General features: G+C 58.6%; 7 protein-coding genes across 7 annotated transcripts; 4 read left to right on the top strand and 3 right to left on the bottom strand.

Annotated features, from left to right (window-relative positions):
- Nucleotides 1-168: 168 nt before the first annotated feature.
- EHS24_002224 (uncharacterized protein) lies at nucleotides 169-826 on the top strand (the record flags this gene model as incomplete). The annotated part of the gene is made up of 3 exons (XM_028617968.1): nucleotides 169-285; nucleotides 355-623; nucleotides 673-826. The coding sequence occupies 3 exons, from the start codon at nucleotides 169-171 to the stop codon at nucleotides 824-826; spliced, it is 540 nt and encodes a 179-aa protein (XP_028473646.1).
- Nucleotides 827-3,457: 2,631 nt separating this feature from the next.
- Nucleotides 3,458-4,409, bottom strand: EHS24_002223 (uncharacterized protein; the record flags this gene model as incomplete). Its single annotated transcript, XM_028617967.1, has 3 exons — nucleotides 3,458-3,994; nucleotides 4,133-4,282; nucleotides 4,329-4,409. 3 exons carry the CDS (start codon nucleotides 4,407-4,409, stop codon nucleotides 3,458-3,460), a joined length of 768 nt encoding a protein of 255 aa, XP_028473645.1.
- A 1,322-nt stretch (nucleotides 4,410-5,731) lies between these two features.
- On the bottom strand, nucleotides 5,732-8,587 carry EHS24_002222 (uncharacterized protein; the record flags this gene model as incomplete). The annotated part of the gene is made up of 5 exons (XM_028617966.1): nucleotides 5,732-6,810; nucleotides 6,866-7,152; nucleotides 7,555-7,842; nucleotides 7,902-8,038; nucleotides 8,327-8,587. 5 exons carry the CDS (start codon nucleotides 8,585-8,587, stop codon nucleotides 5,732-5,734), a joined length of 2,052 nt encoding a protein of 683 aa, XP_028473644.1.
- Nucleotides 8,588-10,084: 1,497 nt separating this feature from the next.
- On the bottom strand, nucleotides 10,085-10,261 carry EHS24_002221 (uncharacterized protein; the record flags this gene model as incomplete). Its single annotated transcript, XM_028617965.1, has 1 exon — nucleotides 10,085-10,261. The coding sequence occupies one exon, from the start codon at nucleotides 10,259-10,261 to the stop codon at nucleotides 10,085-10,087; it is 177 nt and encodes a 58-aa protein (XP_028473643.1).
- Nucleotides 10,262-13,204: 2,943 nt separating this feature from the next.
- Nucleotides 13,205-14,160, top strand: EHS24_002220 (uncharacterized protein; the record flags this gene model as incomplete). The annotated part of the gene is made up of 3 exons (XM_028617964.1): nucleotides 13,205-13,291; nucleotides 13,346-13,602; nucleotides 13,653-14,160. The coding sequence occupies 3 exons, from the start codon at nucleotides 13,205-13,207 to the stop codon at nucleotides 14,158-14,160; spliced, it is 852 nt and encodes a 283-aa protein (XP_028473642.1).
- A 718-nt stretch (nucleotides 14,161-14,878) lies between these two features.
- EHS24_002219 (uncharacterized protein) lies at nucleotides 14,879-15,348 on the top strand (the record flags this gene model as incomplete). The annotated part of the gene is made up of 2 exons (XM_028617963.1): nucleotides 14,879-15,204; nucleotides 15,252-15,348. The coding sequence occupies 2 exons, from the start codon at nucleotides 14,879-14,881 to the stop codon at nucleotides 15,346-15,348; spliced, it is 423 nt and encodes a 140-aa protein (XP_028473641.1).
- Nucleotides 15,349-16,178: 830 nt separating this feature from the next.
- Nucleotides 16,179-17,200, top strand: EHS24_002218 (uncharacterized protein; the record flags this gene model as incomplete). The annotated part of the gene is made up of 4 exons (XM_028617962.1): nucleotides 16,179-16,269; nucleotides 16,353-16,587; nucleotides 16,640-17,119; nucleotides 17,197-17,200. 4 exons carry the CDS (start codon nucleotides 16,179-16,181, stop codon nucleotides 17,198-17,200), a joined length of 810 nt encoding a protein of 269 aa, XP_028473640.1.
- Nucleotides 17,201-17,631: the final 431 nt, after the last annotated feature.

Here is a 17,631-nt window from a genome sequence, read left to right as displayed (position 1 = left end):
GCTACGTCCCCTGAATCAAAGAAGCCAACCGAAAATTGGGAGGATTTCTAATAAGGGACTTGTAATTAGCTTGTAATGCACAAACATTTGCCACTCCATCCATTGTTCCTTCCTTCACTCTCACCACCGCCCACACCTCCTCCATCCCATTCCAATACCCTCTACACCATGTCCACTGCCGCGCTCCCCACCCCACCCCACCGCATTTTCAAGGACACCGTGTTCCTCGTGCAGTCCGTCGGCTGCAAGAGGAAGCAAGTGGGCCACTTCGAGCGCGAGATCGTCGTACGTTCTGCTTACTTGTACCAGACAGTCTCTGTTCACTAAACGGCTGTGATCCGCTGACATACCCAGTTCCGTGGCGGTGCCTTCACCCGCCAGGTCACCGACCCCAGCATCACCCACGTCCTCATCTGGTCCGTCCTCCCGGCCCCACCTGGCCCTTACACGGCCCCCCAGGACATCAACGTGAACGCGTGGTCCGGCCACGACCTCGTCACCCGGTTCACCTCGGACGAGTACTCGAACGTCATCGTCGTCAACACCCAGTTCTTTGTTCTCTGCAGGGAGAGCAAGGCTCTTCTGGGCGAGGACTGCAACTATGGCGGCATGCGCATCAAGAGGTAAGCATGGTCCGGTCCATCCGGTGTGAACAAACCTAACACCCCTCAGCGTTGACCACCCCGGCCCCATGGACACCCACATCCCGGTTGAACGCGATAATGCTGCCCTCCCTGGAATCCACGCTGGCGCCGCCCTGGTTATCGTCATCCTCCTTGTGGTGGCCACCCTCCTTGCCGGCGGCTGGGGCACGGAAGCCATCTAGGTGCTCTGAGAAGACCCCCCTGCCCGCGCTTGTTGTTAACGGCGTTGGATATTCCCACCCCTGCGATCCCTTCCCTGTTCTCTCCAACCCGTAACGTTTGATACATGACCGCCCTTTGTAGCGGCACTTGTTGAGCGGTGGAACCATAGTACTCTGTTCGTATTCCCAAGTCTTCACCAGCTCCAGACCATGCACAGGAACTCTGACTGCTGCAGTTCGTCGCCATTGAAGTTACTGTAGCGTTTGTGTCGGTACTGACTTCCATACCTCTGTGGACATGGCAGCACTGTTCTCTGATCAAAAGAGGCGCACACAGAGAGTGAAAACAGTTGCACCTACCTTGGCGCATCCCTGCAGTTCTTGAAGCGGTGCGAGAGTGCATGTGCCGGTCTGTGCGAGCCCGGAAGGTTATGGACACTTTACAGGTCGTCCGAGTCCGGTGCTGTCTTGACGATGCGCTTCAGAGGGCAGAGGCGCGGAGGAGGGGTAGACGCATGGTGCCTCGGCTTCGGCTTTGCGCTGGTTGGGCATGTTGGTGTGCTCGTCTTCGTAGGGGGAACCGGCAACCTAAAGTCCGATTTTTGACGCTGAGGTCGCCGTCTTCTGTGGACCACCCCTCCAGCTCCAGGGGCCAAGGAACTGCGATACCTGTCGTCGTCGGTCTGGCGCGTGCGCTGGCTGCTGATATGCAACAACCTGCCTGGCAACAACCTGCCCGTACCCCGCAGGCCCCATCCACCCCATCCACGCAGGGACTGTACAGCCGTTGCCCTATTGCCCTCTTGTTCATTCCTCGTTCTTCATTCCACCACCACTACCATCTCTTTTCCTCACTTTGAGGCTCTTCAACCGAAGCTACTCGACCCCTTCTAGGTAAGCAGACGGTGACTGGTCTGTAGCTCATGACAGGGTCCCGCGCGCACTCCTCCTCTCGCACCCGCGTCCACTCCCCCGCCCGCACCCACGCGACCACTCGGCGCGCATCCCCTCACCCAGGCCTCGGTAAGCAGACAGCGATTGAACAGCATTGAGGCGGGCATCTGCATCGGCCGCACGGAGGCCCCGATACGTGACGACGAGGCAACGCAGGCGGCTCGTGCCAATCTCACAGTGGGGAAGCAGCCTGTATCCACCTGCCTAGCGGCCAAGGCCGCGCTAGACGATCACGACCGGTAGTCTCCTGAAGGAGCTGCCCGACCTCCTCTCTGGTATGACGACCGCGGCCAAGACGGCCTTCAAGGCTGCCCGCGGGCCCGAGTAGGGGTATGTCGCGGAGGGTAGTGACTGTTGGGAAGAGTCTTAGGGATAGGAGTGGCCCCCAAAACAGGGGAAGTACATAGTTACTTGTTATTGCGTAGTGCCCTGTAGTTTGATGCCAAGACCGCCCATCATCGAGTCGGCCTCGCAGGGGCAACGTCCATCTCGAGGCTGACAGACCAGAACAGTAAAGGTCGCCCAGTAGGATATACTTACCAGATTCTTGCACACAAGTGTGGTGCATTGCAGACGTCCTGGATGCTATTAACGCTTCGCGATATCCTCAACACGCCTTTTAAGAACGCGGAAGACGCAGTCTGGCTGCCCCTGCCTTCCACTTCGCAACCGCTCTCGCTTTCGCCGTCAGATCATCCTGTTTGGCGCCGTCAAGAGGTCCATGAGCTTATGGACGGCGACCACTCAAAGTGTCGCAGCATTGCTTCGAGCCTCACATTTTCCTTCCTTTTCCGTGGGAGGGCACTCTTTCGTTTTGCTTTCTGCTCTTCGTCACGGCCGCCGATGTATCGCGAACAGTGTACCAGAACGCATGTTTTAAACAATACGTAGCTCAAGAGCACGCTTTGTACACTGTCTGTCCATGCCGGAGCCTAGTGGGCAAACCCTTTTTGTCCATTCCACGCGACCGCGCATACAGGTTCGGACGGGGTGACTCTGTTGGTGGCATACAATAAACCGCCGAGCCATCTGGGAGCCGCAAGGCTAGCGGGATGCATCCCAAACAAGCTGCGTAGCAACCTCACGTTGCTCTTAACGTGAGTTGATGGGGGGGGCCAGTCGAGTACATAGGCGGGTCCTGAAGTGGATGGGATACCCCACAATGCCCCAGGCCACCTTCCCCGCGCCCCCTTTGCATTCCAATCACGGCTTTGGTGTGCACTTCAGCATATGGTCTTTAGTACGTATCAGGTCATCAGTCCCATTAGAAGGTGAATCGTGTACCAAATTGTGGGTCGCAGTATGCATAAACGGAATCCCTACTGGGCCCCTCGGCCCTTTCTGGCCTTCACGGGAACGCGCAGCCTGTGCGGCGTGTGGTCCACTACCGTCCTTTTCTCGTTGCAGGCCGAAACTCTGCAACTAGACACAACGCGTGTGCGTTTGCTGGCGCCTTGCGCAGCATCTCCGTCAGAGGCTCCGCCGCCTCCACCTCGAAGCCAGGAAGCGCGCGTCGTTGACGACGATGTACCGGGGCGAGTCCTCGACGTCAACGACCCAGGCGCCATAGCGCAGGGAATTGTCAGTGATCAGAGAGGACATGCTGCACCAACGAGTTGCGCATACCATGCACAAGTGGTTCTTGGCAAGGACCGTGGGTCGAGAAATGGCGAAAAAAGCCCCGATTTCTGGCAACGCTCACGACCCAACTTGATAGATCCTTTGAAGCTTGGTACTATGGGTCAGCCAGCCTGCGTTGAGCAGAGTCTTCTTTACATGTGGCCGCGACAGATTGGACAACGCTTTGTTTGCTTGAGGTGACCAGAGCACATGGCCCGAGGCCCCGTGGTCAAGGTTGAGGAACTCCACGTCGTCGAACCGGTGGTGCTGGGCCGTGGGAGGCGGACCGTCGTCGGTCCCGGACGCGCTCTCATCGGAGGGAACGCTGAGCTGGAAGTCGGATCCCATGGCAATTCCCTGTTCCTCAGGGTCGTCCTCGGAACCGCGTCGGCGCTTGTGGCTTGCCGTTGGCTTGCTGTCCACGGGGCCGCCATGTTGGTCGTCGTCGTCGGTTGGGCTCAGGCAGCGGCTTTCTAAGACGTCAACGAGCTCTTGTGCGGTCTCCACCTGGTCTAGCAACTCGTCCCCGACATCCTCCATAGCTGCCCTGGCCGCGTGGAAGGCCGTCATGCACTCCTTGGCCGCTGCCAGGTTGGCACGTGCCGCCTTGATTGCCTCGTTTTCTATCAATCCAATACGTTGTTCCGATGTGGGCTATCGCTTCGCCCGTTTCGTGCCCCGTGGCGGCGGAGGGAGGGAGATGTGGTGCGCGTGGAAGGGAAGAAACCTCTCGTAGTGAACACACATTGCCACCCAGTCTTGGGAAAGGACGTGGGCACCGTTATCCTCGGCATGACGGATTGCGGCCAGGGGCTCGTCAGGCCCTTCGTAATTGCCAGGGGGCTGCGCAACGACCACTGCCCAGGGGTGCTTGGAGAACTCGACTTGGTGAGCGCCCCGCTGCTAATCCATTGTCAGCTTGGCGTCGAACACGGAACGTCACACGTACAACACACTTCTCCACAAGCTCCTCGCTGCAATTGACAAACACCAAGGAGGCGGGAGCGTTCGCGAGTCGAAACACCGACATCGTTTGAGGTAGCGGGTGGTGTGAGGGTTGGAACAGCAAGGCTGCGGAGGGCGAAGGAGTGAGGAGTGGAGTGGCTGTGAGAGTGAGAGTAGCATGTGTACGGCCGCGGGCGTTTTGTGAAACGCCGTCCTGCTTGTTGCTTGTAGCACCCGCTATCCCCCCCCCCGATTACACCGTACACGGGGTTTTACTGGGAATACTACAATTGGGGGTTCACCCTGCCTAAATCATACAAATCAATCCTTATATCCTTAATCCAGATGGCCAGATATGCAGATAATTCAGGCAAAAGAGGTGTGACCCCGGTCCAGCAAAGGGTGGACGGCAGCCGCCTCAATGACGTTCTTCCTTCTCACCGTGTTTCTTAAGAAAAATAAAGGGGTTATTCTTTGCCTCTACCACCAACACCTCCGTGTCGAACAACAGCAATAACAACAACATGGCGTACCTTCACCGTAATTATCTTCGACTGATGACAGCTTCATTCCACACTCCATTGTCGTAACTGACGCCGCGGGGACCGTTCAGCTTCCGGTCCTCCCCAAAGCGGAAGAGTGGGTAAACGTTGCACTCTTGACTCGGAGACACATGCACGATGCACAGGCCATAGGTCACATTCTCGCTGAAATATATGTATCTCGGTAGTCGGCCGACGTTTGCTTGTAGCTGCCTAACTTTCGAGACGAGCTTCGTTGCATGCACTGCCAGCGCTTGCGGTTACCGGAGCCGCCCTTCACCGCAACACTCACGGCCGTCACTGCAACTGCTCTCGAAGCGGCAACTCGGGGCCGATTGCCGTTAGTACTGCGCCATGTCCGCCGCCATCGGTGCCACAGCTTTTGTCGATCGCCGCGGTCCATCCCGCCGCTGCAAGGTCCATATACCCGTGCAGGCCCTGGACAAGGTCCGAGTCCACAGTCAACAGCCACTAAGTGCACCACGCTCAGATCGGCTTACTCGCGGGCTGCAACCGAGAGTTGACTGTCGTGCGGACCGACAAGCCGGACTAGTCGAGTCCGTCGTTGTTTCGTCGGGTCCACGCGCAGACTTGTCTCTGCTCCTCTGCAGAAGCCTTGCATTCCCTCTGTCCATACCTCAACCTGTGGGCTAATTTCCATTTCCGTCGACTCCCCCGCAAGTGACAATGTTGTGACTCTTTTTTGGACGGTGTGACTCTGACTAGTGATAAATAGTCCTCAGGTCACCGCGCCAAGTGATCAGCAGGTGAGAGCCGCGTACATCCCGAACAAACTACTGTGTCACTAGTCAAGCATACGATGCCTCATTGCCTGAAGCTGCCTCAAAGCTTCCTGCGCTGGCCACTAGCGCCCATCGCGGCGGGGGCCAAGGCAAGGTGGGCAGACGGTCCACTGGCAGGCGTCCCCGTCGTCGGTTGACGTGGTCCACATCATTGTAGCCCCATCGCTCCTCCTGCGGGGTAATGGCGCGTAGCCGTCGTCAACGATGATCTCAATGTCGTGCTGAGGGAGGACAAGCACAAAGTACATGCCGTCGCGGGCCCAGGGGGATCCATAGGCGAGTGCCCTTTCCTTGATCACGGCCCTGGCTGCCGCGATTCCGGCGCGCTTACACCTCATCCGCGTCCAGTGCGCACGGAGTGTGTTGGCCGCCTCGGCGCCAAGCTGGATGTGGGCATTGGTCATGGCCGCGACAGATTCAGAGAGGTCCTGGTCGACGCGCTCAAGGTACGATTTCCAGTAGCTTGTGGAGACCTGGTGCAAGACCTCGACGACGTCTCGTGGGAGAGGATGGAGGGAGAGGTTGCGGCGGTCACACTTGTCGCGCGTTGATGCCCAGTCCTGGAGGTAGGAGAGAAAGGCAATTCGGGCCCATGCAACAGTGTACTGTGAGTGGAGGGGAGCGACGCCGGTGAAGCACAGGTTGGGAGGGTACGCCAGGTCGTCAAGGGCTGGGGTTCCGTTGGCAGGGATGTCGACGCGACCGACACCGTTGGTCATGGTGTGGAACCACTGGACGGTGGGTGCACCTGGGTCGGGGATAGTGAACACTGACGTGGAGGAAAGGGAGCCGACGAGACATGGGGCTGAGGAAGGCGTGCGAGGGACGACCGACAGGCGTCTGAGACCGATGCCGGGAGCGGTGTCCACGCAATTGCAGCATCCACGATGAAGCGGGGTGTGGATAGTGCATGTCGGCGTGGATGGAAGTGAAGGGTACCGTTGACTGCCGCCGTCGTCCAGCGGAGGCGCGGCGCCGCGGGTGGAAATGTCTGCGGGATTGGAGCTCGCGTTGAGGATCGAGCCGATGGCGGCAAAGCTGTTGTAGGTGGTGCTCCGTGCAAAGTGAACCAGAGGTCGCCCTCCTCTCTGCAGACTCCAGCCCACAGGGCGCGCTGGAACGAGGTCTGGGTTGGGCTCCCCTGTCGATGGTTAGGAGCGGCACACACGGCAAGACACAACGAGAATGGAACTCACAGTCTGGGTCAATGAAGGCCATGCCTGGGAGCATGCTTTGGGGGATGTTGACGACATGTGACGTGAACGATGGGACAGAGCCTAGTGTCGATGTGTAATAGTTGGATTGCGTGTGGACAAAGGTGCTTGCTGGGGGAGTGGGGTGCGGCACCACCACCAGGTCACCGCACACCGCCTGAATCTCATCTTGGAGGTTCCACGTCCACGAGCTCGCGTCCGAGTGGGAGGAGTAGGCGTTCGTTGGTGTCGAGTAGCGCCGCTGGGTGAAGGATACCTGGTCATAGACGCTGTCGATGTCAGGTGGTGGGTGGATGCGAGAGGCGTCCGAGGGGGATGGAGTGATTTGGTGGTGGAAAGCGGTTGCTGTCGCCGTCTGTGCTGATGGACGTGTCTCGTGTACCGCTTCTGCAGGGGGCGTGGGAAACCTGAAGAGATGTAACACACGCATGTTTGGAGGGGTTGAGGGCGTTGAGGAAGGGTGAGAAGATGCAGGTTATGGAGAAGAGGATGAATGGATGAGTGGGTGATGAGTTGATGGAGGCCGGCGATAAGTGTGGTTGGAAACGACATGACTGGACTAGGGCAGACAGAGGTACAGAGGCATCTCAAACTGCATCTCTCTACTACTACTCTCGTACTCTCTCCTAACTACCACCACTTGCTCAATCTTCCACACCGTCTGTCCTCACTCGTTGTGACCCGCCCAGCGGCGGGCAAGCTCGTGCCAGGCGGGGGGAGGGTGGAGGGCGGCGAGCCAGTCGATGGGGTTGTGCGCCATGTATTTCCAGAGCTTTGAGCACAGGCTTGCGACAAAGCTGCAGACCTGCAGCGCAACGGTGATCAGGGACCACGAGGCAGTCAACCCCCCGAGAAGGAACATGTAAAAGTGGAGGACGGACCCCAATACGTCACCGGCCATGCGCTTGAAGGCGTTTGGCTGGATGACGATGGGGTCGAACCTGTCGATAGAGCCCGGCCTGAGTACGGTTAAGGGGGGAGGCGCCGATTGGGAAGAAGAGACCAAGAGAGAACATACCAGGTAATACGCTCCGTCGAGATGACCTTGCCACCGACACAGGCGTACACTGGGGTCTTGTCCGGGTTCTGGCGGTCGGGGGCAAAGCGGATACGCAGGGCACGGGCGGCAGCTGCGCAGGCCACGGCGGGCGGAGACTGATCCGATGCGTGGACTGGGAGCTGGAGTGACTAGGCTGTGCACCTGAGGGGGATAGAGTGTTGTGGTGGTGGAAGGCGGTTGCTGTCGCCGTGTGTGTTGATGGAAGTGTATGGGGTGCCGCTTCTGCGGAGGGCGTGGGCAACCTAAAGAACCATGGTTGGGGCGGGGGGGACGTCGAAGAAGTCGGGGGTATCAATGGTGAAGCGCGAGGGTATATGAACAGTTGAGGGGGAACGACAGTGCCGGCGATGGCCTCACGTCGAAGCAGGACTGGCAGAACTGACAGGCTCCGCTGGAGGCGCCTCCTTGACCTCCAGGCGGCCAGGCGGTACGTGGATGTCGCGGGTTTGTACCTCTGCACAAAGGCGTCTGTCAAAAACTGCGCGCCGAGACAATGGTGGAGTACCCCCACATTGCCCCGGTAAAGAAGGCAAACTCGGCGGGCTCGCATTCCAAGACATCTCCAGGCTTGCTGTCTGGGACAACGATGATGTTCGGGATGCTGTCCTCGTCCTCATAAAAGTTGACGAGTTGGGCCCCGGCATTGTGAGCCAAATGATAGCACAGTTGCATACTGGTACACTGGATTGGCAAGCTGTGCAAAACGGCCCATCTCCCGGTAGACCGTGACGCCAATCGAGAGATGCATACCACTCGCAAGTTGGAAGACCCGCTTGAGCTTGGTGCGCTCGGGCACAAGCGGGCGGCCTTCGTCGCAGTGTCCTCATCGTGTTGTCGGACGCTCGCACGGGTGCGGGCGGGGTGCGAGGCAGGGGAGTTGCCGGGGACTGGGAGCCACCGCCGACGCCGCCGCCACCATCAACGCTGTCGTCCAGACAGCTGACAAAGTCCTCGTCTTCATCCCCGCCACCACCATTGAAATTGGAAGGTAGCGCCGCCGCATCCCGAGGCAGAAGCTTCACCGTCGTCCGCGCTGTTGCTGTCGTCGAGATCCTCGTCACCGTCCTCGTCCTCGCCCGGCAGCCTCCTTCGCTTCTTCGGACCCGCCGTCCCCCTGCTTGGACCGCTGCCCGCAGGCGCCCGCTCTTGCAGAATCTTCAACGGCGCTGCCGTAATACGTGCGGCCTCCGCAGTGACCGTCTTGTTGGCATTGGCGAGCTTCTGGTTGTTTGCTGCTGTCTCGTCGTTCGCCGATGCGTTCTGGTGGTTTTCCTAGGGGATTTCCACCGAGGACGCGCGCGGCCTGGTCTCCTGTGAAACGCTGGAGAAGTCGATAGTTACTGCGTCCACATTGTTCTGCGCACCTAGAGGAGGAGGAGGAGCTGGCAGAAGAGTTGGATGTGTACATGGTGGGTGATACGTTGGGGAGCAAAGGACAAATGGTGAGTCATGTGGTCTTTTGCAGGGTGGCGGCTGTCGATGAACCGGGCGGATGTACTGGTATCTCACTCAGTAGCCTTTCGGTGGGGTACTGGGGGTGTAGAGCCCACGGCGCGATATGGGAGAGAGGCAGCCCGTAATACTATCTCAACAGGGCACATACCGGATGAGCAGTTCGGTGACAACGATGCCACCTCGTCAAACATGAACGAGCGTCTTTACGGGGTTGGTATTGCTACCCGGAAACTGCTTGAGGAGCTCCCGAGCGGCCGACGTGTCGAAATGACGAACAATGCAGGTCGAAGAAAAATAATTGCGAAAATTACGGCTTAAATACGAAATATTTGGTACCATGTGTGGCACACACCAACAAGGTGCTATTCCGGGCTAGGACAAGCAGCTGCCGTCCGTGTTGACGGGAGTGTCCTGCATTCTCCTTCGGGTATGGAAGGCGCTGAGAAGAAACGGTGAAGGCAGGCGTGCGAGTAAATGAGTGGATTAGTGAAGAACTGCACGTGCGGTTGAGCACGTCGTAGTGGGCGAGTGAATGAGTGGAGGAATGGTGAGGACGGTAATGAAAGACTAATGGAGGAATACTGCTTCGCACTTGACATCATGTTTGCTATCTACAGTGTATTTCTGTCACTCTCTCTACCTTCTCTTGGAGTTTTCCGCCGAGTACCAGCATCGCAACCTAACTCTTACTGTCCGCTAGCGGTCATCCGGGCAGCCAACGCGCGCCAGCCGTTGGGCTCATGCGAACCTCCAATGCCGCCAAGCTTGTCGAGGATCTCGTCCCAATAGTTGCGGACAGTCGTCCAAAAGTCGACAAACATGGTACCGAGGTCGGTGGTGAACTCGGCAAGCCAGGGGCTCATGAAAATGGTTGCGCAGGTTATGTGGCACACCATGTCGCAAAAGCCGAACCAGACCGCGGCGGCGTAGCCACCGGCCCGAGTGAAGAGGTGAGTGCGTGCGGGTTGACGGAACCGGATGGCGCACTCAGGCCAGAGACTTAGTTGCACGCTGGGAGGATGGGAACACATTGGAACAAACAAGAGGCACATACCAAGACAGCTTCCTCGACGTCAGCACGATACCTCCCTTACACTCGTACACGGGGCTGAGCGTATGGATGTCGAGGTCGGGCGCGTGGTTGCGCAGAATCTAGAATCTTGCGGCAGTCCGCGTGGCATTGCTGGGCACGGGCGGTCTTGTCAAGGATATTCACCGGCAGCTGTACGGCAGTGGGGTTCGTCTCGCCACCGCCTGGAGCGGGGGCGATGACGCCGCCACGGGCCTAAAGCATCAGTCAATAACTCCGCGATATAACTCTCCCGCGGCCCCGTCTGTCTGTGATTGCAGATCGTTGACACGGCCATGGGGAACTGTCCCACTAATCTCGATAGTCTTGACCGCAGACAGCAGCCTCGTACGGTTCAAGGCAGCCCTCTTCGGCGGTCTGCATAAATTGAATGAAGACACCCTTGCGAGCAAAAAAGTTGTCCTGAACGAGACAGACGTCGGTGGTGGTGGAAGGTGGACAGTGGAAGAGGCATGCGAGGAAGACGAGGAGACCAAAGCAGACGGTCCAGCGAGTTGTGGTGCAGAGGCGCGAGTCGGCAACTATGTGCAGAAGCGGCAGGACGATGGTGCAGTGCACCGAGCGATAGAACGAGTCGGTATTTGTTCATGGTTTGAAAAAGCAGTGGTATTGGTTGTTGGCTGTTGTTGCTGGGTGGTGTGGAGAAAAAAGTGATGGGGAGACGGCTGCTTGGGGGAGAGTGAAGGTGGTGGGTGTTGCAGTCAGGTATCGTGCGATGCATGAAACGCCGGCGACGGCGCCCTTAAGTACAATCTCACGGGGGCCCGTGCAACAACAGTTACGAGGGGTGCCGTCGAGGAGTGGGGGGGCAGGGAGCAGCCGGCCACGGTAGTGTACGCTACATGGTACGCTGGCCGACGTCCGTGTGCCCCACGACACGCGTCTCTTGAGCAGGCACGAGACTGTGTTTAGGCCACGCTGAAGGGGAATGGAGTGTGGATGGCGGGTAGCTGATGTTCTGCGTGTTGACGAAAGTATCTTTGGTTACCGGCTGCGTTGGGGATGTGGGAAGCGAAGAAGCCGTAAGACATGGGTATGTGGTCTATCTACAGCCATTCAGATAGTGGGTGAGGAAGGAGCTGTCTGTTGTGTAAGGAATCCATGAGCAAATAAGTAATGAGTGGATGACTGGAGGACTGGATGAACAAGTGAATAATTCTGGAGATCGACGTGTTTGAAAACGACGCTTCGGCAAACAAACGAGTCTGCAGTCTTTCTTTGCAGCAACTGCTGTGTCTGTCTCTCTGTGCCTGTGTGTAGTACCGATTGCTCCCACTCCTCCTCCCACCTCGCCAGCCGCCCGTCTCGCCAACCCCCCAGTGGCGCGCCTGCTCCTTCCAGGCCCCGGGACGCGCGGACGACTAAACCAGTCGAGAAACTCGTTCTGGAGCGCGATGAGCCAATTCCACGCCCGGGAGGTCGCCGAGGGCGCGCGTGAACGCGTGCTGGTCGGGGATGGCGCTAGGGGTGAACTTGGATGCCGATCCGGGCCTGACGTGGGGAGGGGAGCCAGATCAGAAGATGAGGGCAAGAAACAACATACCAGGTCAGCCTCTCCCAAGTGAGGACCTTTCCGCCCCTGCATGCGTAGACTGGAATCTTGTGCGGATTGTCGATGTCGGGGGCGAAGCGGAGGAGTAACTTGCGGGGCCGCACGTCGGCTCGCTAAAGCGGCACCCCGGGTCGACGGGCGATGGCCCGGGTACCCGCGCTTCCTGGGTACGGCTGCATGTGTCCGCCCCTGTTCTGCAAGTGTCAATCCACCACGTCTTGTGGCTACCGGGCAGACAGCCGCACGCACCTGGATGTCCTGCTATGTTGACTGGTACGCGGTCGCGCACTCCGGCTCTGCAAGCGCACCCTGAAGCCTCTCCAAATAAACGCCCTGTGGTCCTCGAGGAGCGAGGCATGACGCGAACGGCAGATGACGTAGCTGAGGCTAGTCTGGACGACAACAAGCGTGCAGGAAATGGCCCAGACACGAACGAAGGACACGGTGGACTCGGGGTATCGGGTACGACAGGGAGGGCCGGGTTGACAACAGTGGCGAGGGTGGCCCCGACGGGGAAGAGGGCGATGAGGATGGAAGCCATGTGCATTGGTGAGGGTGCGGATGGGTAGTTTGGTGAAATTGGTAGGTGGGTGTACATTGGTGGGCGAGGAATCAAGCGGGCTGCGGTTGTGGAGCCCATTACAAGTGCGCCGCGCGCCAAGCGTCAATTGGAGTCGGCTACGCTCTTGTAGCGCACTGGGCGCCTCACAGCGCCAAAGGTGTCGCAGACGTGAGCGCCAATCTCTGGCTTGTAACGCCATGATTGTTAGTATGTAGGTCTTATCCACATCAACACTGCACCATGGGAGGGCCACACCAGCCGTGATCGCTGTGAGCGCCGTGAGGTATATAGACCCATCGGTGCATCGGTTGTATGGCAATGTCGCATGCACCTGCTGGCTCCTCGCCCCTGTGGCCTGCTGGGTCGCTGCTCGCCCGTCGCTCGTGGGCCCAGTCGAACAATGTGGGCAACAGTGGTATGTACAGTGGACCCTGGAATCGTTCACGTCAATTCGATCAATTCATGCGTCAGCCCCCCCCCCCAGCCCGCACACGTCAACCAAAGAGAACAAACATGCAGCCGTCGGGTCACATATAGGTTGACAGTCCTGCCCCCACGTTCTTTCATTCTCCCAATCTGTCACCCACCTTACTAAACACATCATGGTCCTCGCCTTTAACCTCTGCTTCTTCGTCATCCTGGGCTCCGGCAGCAATAAGCTTTATCGCAAGACCCGTCTGCGTATTCAGGTAGGTCCATCTGTCTACCCCTTGTGTCTTTCCTCTGCTTACGTACATGCACAGGCCACGGGAGCGACGGTCGTGTCGTCCCTCAACGACCCACGGACCACCCACGCCCTCCTTGCTCCGAGCCCCTCGATCTTCATGCAACAGTGCCAGACGCGCCCACCCGAGACTCTTGAGGACGAACTCCGCTACCAGTTCTCCAAAGCTCAGGCCAAGGACATTCCCGTTCTGGATTTCAAGTTCCTCGCCCACTGCGTCGTGGCCGGGCATGTTGTCGGGCCAGAGAGGGCCTATTTCGGTTGCCTCGTTAACCTGTAAGCCTGACTTGTGTTGTGTGAGCCACAGTACAGTACCTAATGTTCAGTGACGAGTTTCTCGTCGACGCGACCCTCGCGACCCTCTCGACCGGCCCGGCCCCCACTCCCAAACCCGTGGGGCGCATCCAGGCCACCGACATCCCCGTCCCCGCTGCCGAGTCGGCGACCCAGGCCACCGACATCCCCGTCCCCGCTGCCGAGTCGGCGACGGGCGACCACACCGGCCTCCCCTTGCCTGAGCTCGCCATGCCCGCCATCGTCAGGGCACGTCCAGGCTGGGCAACTCGTACCGGCACCGCCTCAGTGTCGGCCGCATCGGCAGCTGCACGCTCCCTTGTGGGATCCATTCTCCCCGTGGCTGGCAACATGGCCACGCAAGGTGCGAGGGCGGGTTTGGCCAACCCCGACCGTCGCATCGCTGCCGCTCTCAGCGCTGCGGGTGAGACAGTGCTCGAGGACGTCCCCAAGGCCCTGCGCACCGCCGGGGGTGTCGCTGCTGTCGCCTTCCGCGAAGCGCTCTTCCAGGATGAGGCCGTTGAGGAGGATGCCCAATAAAGTGCCCGGTTATGTAGTGCCTCGTCAGTGTCTCGTTCATGTTAGTACAATGTGGTGCTGCACGCTCAGAGGCCTATCTCGCTTGTGGTTCTTGAGTATCTGTTGTGGCCAAAAGATCGTGAAACAGCGCATACTGATGATCCCACCAAAACAACCGTCGGTTTTCACGTCCCGTAAGCACCCAACTTCGCCACCCCAGCCTACAGCGCTGCCGCCAACCGCTCGTCCTCCATCCCCGCAATCCTACATACCCTGTATGACCTAGCTGTTGTAGTAGGAGATTTACCCTGGCGCCGCGGCTTAAAAGCTCCGCACCGCCGTCTCCTTTTCATCTATGCAACGTACTGTTCACAACACTAGCATCTAGTCTTTGTCATTATGCATGCCTGTTGCATATTGGCATTATAGCTGGCTGCAACGTTGGCGTGACCGTTCTCTAGACCCATAACCACACCCCACATCTACCAGAGGTACCAGTGTCTCCTGGACCCTTTTGCTCCCCATCTACGACCGGATGAGCTCGCGGCTCTGTAAATTTACGTCCGCGGTGCGCGAACGGCGGGGCCCAGGGCACTTCACGCGCGATCACCCGACGCGTTGCCCATTTGCCACTGCGCCACTGCCGGGCTCACACTTTACACCTTCACTCTTCACCCTCGTTTCGCATCTCTCCAAGTCCTTCCCAAGCACCACTTCTCCGGTACGACCTAACCAAACCATGTCGTACCACATTCTCGCCTGGAAGAGCATTCGTAGCGCCCTCTGCGTTGTCACCGCCGTTGCGAGCGCCCTCAGGATGACCCTCCTCACCGGTCTCTGGGACTTCGTCCCCACCGGTCTCCTCATGTGCGCCGCCGAGGTCATTGCCTGTCGCATTGTCGGAAACCTGGCCTTCATCTCGCACTCGTATGGTACCCTTCAGCTCCCTCCCCACCTGCTGCCTCGCGCCCGGGTCATTGCCATCGGTGTCCTCAAGGCCATTATTGTCCACATCGTCTTTGCCGTCGTCAAGAGGGTTTGCAGTGTCCGCATGGTGACGTACTTGTAAGTGTATCCTTCTAATATGTGTTTGGTCCCTTCTGACCTCTCAGCGACGAGTCTGTGGCTAGTGCCATCAGGTTCATGATTATGGCTGCAATGCTCGAGACACTCTTCAAGGCCCTTGTGGAGGTCACCGTCTGCCAGTAAAAGCGCTGTTCGACCGTCGTGCGAAAGCCGCGACCGACCCACCCCCACTACCCCCCCAACGAGAGACACCCCTGCCCTTGTCGGCGTCACATAATCGACCCCTGCGTCGCCGTTCGCCGTTTTCTTTATGCATAATGGGTGCATACCTGCACCGAATTGTACATTGAACCGATTGAAGAAAAAGTGGACTCAGCGTAGCGAACCTGTTGCTTGTTGAGGGTCAGCTGTGTGGATCTATAGACCGAGCGATGCAAGGCCTGTACCGCGAGATACCTGCACCGAATGACCACCAGTTTGGTCATCTCAACAGTCTCTGAATTGTGTGGAATGCTCGCCATGACGACCCATTCACATTGACAATGCCAGCAATGTCACGCAATCTACGAAGCTTGGCCGTTTCCGAGACATCGAGAGGGAGATTGTCGGCGCTCCGCCAGTATCCTCGTCGCACACTGCAAACAGCCTCCTCATCCCCCTGCGAACAGGCTGCGACTCCTTTGTTGACGGCATGGATTCACCTGCGCAATTCGTTCTCGCCCTGATGTGCTTGGTACCGTTCTTGACGATTCTCATAGCAAAGCTTTGATGAAGCAAGCGGGCAGCGGCTGATGTGCGATAGTGGAGAGGCCGCGGTCATGGTCAGGTCATTGCATTCGCGCATGGCCCATCTGCGAGGCGCGAGGCACGCACACGTCAACCAACACACGACCACTTACCCACACGGTGCCGTCGTTTGGCACAACGCTGCCAGCGCCCCCATACCCCGGCTCCACTCATTCTTCCTGCCACTCTCTCCTCCACTCTTGCTACATTTCTTTTCCCCGAGCACAATGGGACTCGCCTACAGCGAATGCGTGTTTTTAGTGCAACGCCAGGGCGTATACAAAAACGCAAACTTTATAGCTGCACAAACGAATCCTCGTACGTCTGTCTGTGCACCTGATCACTGTATTGTTACTGACACTTGCAGGCCCGCAGTGCGACATTAGCCACGTCCGTGTGAGACCTGTCAATCACCCATGTCCTCGCATTCCCACCCCGTGGCACCACCCAACGTGGGCCTGCTGCTCGCGGTAAGACGTCCACCCAGGACTATGGCTTTCTGTTGGACACGTTTGGTATCCCCGCCGACACTCCCAACGCAATCCCCATCCTTGGCGCCCAATTCTTCCAGTTTTGCGAGATCCCGGGCTCTGTCGGTGGTCCAGAACGCGCTCACTTTAGTTGCAGATTGTTCAGGTAAGCACAACCGGTCCTGTGTGGGCCACCATGTACAGCCTCTGATATCTAGTGACACCAACCACGACATGGGTGCGGAGAGCGTTGGCCCCAGCATCCCTACCCCGCTCAACACCGTCGTGGAGGGAGACGTTCCCGCGCCCGTCGACCCAGTGGCGCCCGTCGACTCTGTCACGCCTGTCGAGCCTGTCGCGCCTGTCGCGCCGATCGCGCCGGTTGCCCCCATTGCCCTTGTCCTGCCTGCTTCACGCCCGTGGACCGCTGTGGCCGGCACAGCTTTACTGAGTGCTCTCTTGGCGGGTGCGCGGTCTGTTCTCGGGTCAGTGAAACCTCTCATTGGTAACATGGTCCAAGAAGGATTCGCATCGGCGCGCCGCCACCCCGACGACCCCTTGGTCGCAGCCGTCAATGCCATCGCCGACGTTGCCGTCCAAAAACTCCCCCAACCCGTCCTGGTCGCTGGCGGTGTGGCCGCCTGGGCCTTTGGCGGGGAGGTTATGGATGCCCGGCATCGCCAGTCAACGATTGTTCCGTTACTTTTTGTTTCCTCCATACGCCGGCTTCTTCAATGTCATACCTATGTGATATCCACCTGTGTCGTGCTGCCAGGTAGGTAGGAACAGTGACAATCAACAGCACACTAAACTGGAAACTATCACACACCGCCCTGTTGCGTTGGTGTCCGCCGACGGCCGGTGGCATCCAGTCCCGATACGCTTCCACCAAATTTCCGGTGATCAGTGAATGTAACAGTGTCAGAAAGATAGCCACTCCGGCTCCCTTGACCCACTGGTGAGTTGGATCACTTGCCGTGTCCGGTCGCAAGCAAATGTAGCCCCCAGGGGCCAGAGACTGTGTAGGCCGCACTGCCACTGGGCCACTGGGCCACTGGCCACTGGCCGCTGGGCCACTGGCCACTCGGCCTGGGCGCCGGGAGCAGATGCCCACGTGATCACGTGATTGGGTTTGGGGCGGTACGTGCGGTCCGCCGCTTTTGTGCGGGGTGTATATATGCACGACAGTCGCGTCACCAGTTCTCTCAGC

The sequence above is a fragment of the Apiotrichum porosum genome (genome assembly GCF_003942205.1).
Source record: "Apiotrichum porosum strain DSM 27194 chromosome Unknown scaffold_12, whole genome shotgun sequence".
Classification (NCBI taxonomy): Eukaryota; Fungi; Basidiomycota; class Tremellomycetes; order Trichosporonales; family Trichosporonaceae; genus Apiotrichum; species Apiotrichum porosum.
Note: the sequence above shows the minus strand (reverse complement) of the source record. Positions and strands in the feature narration are given on the sequence as shown.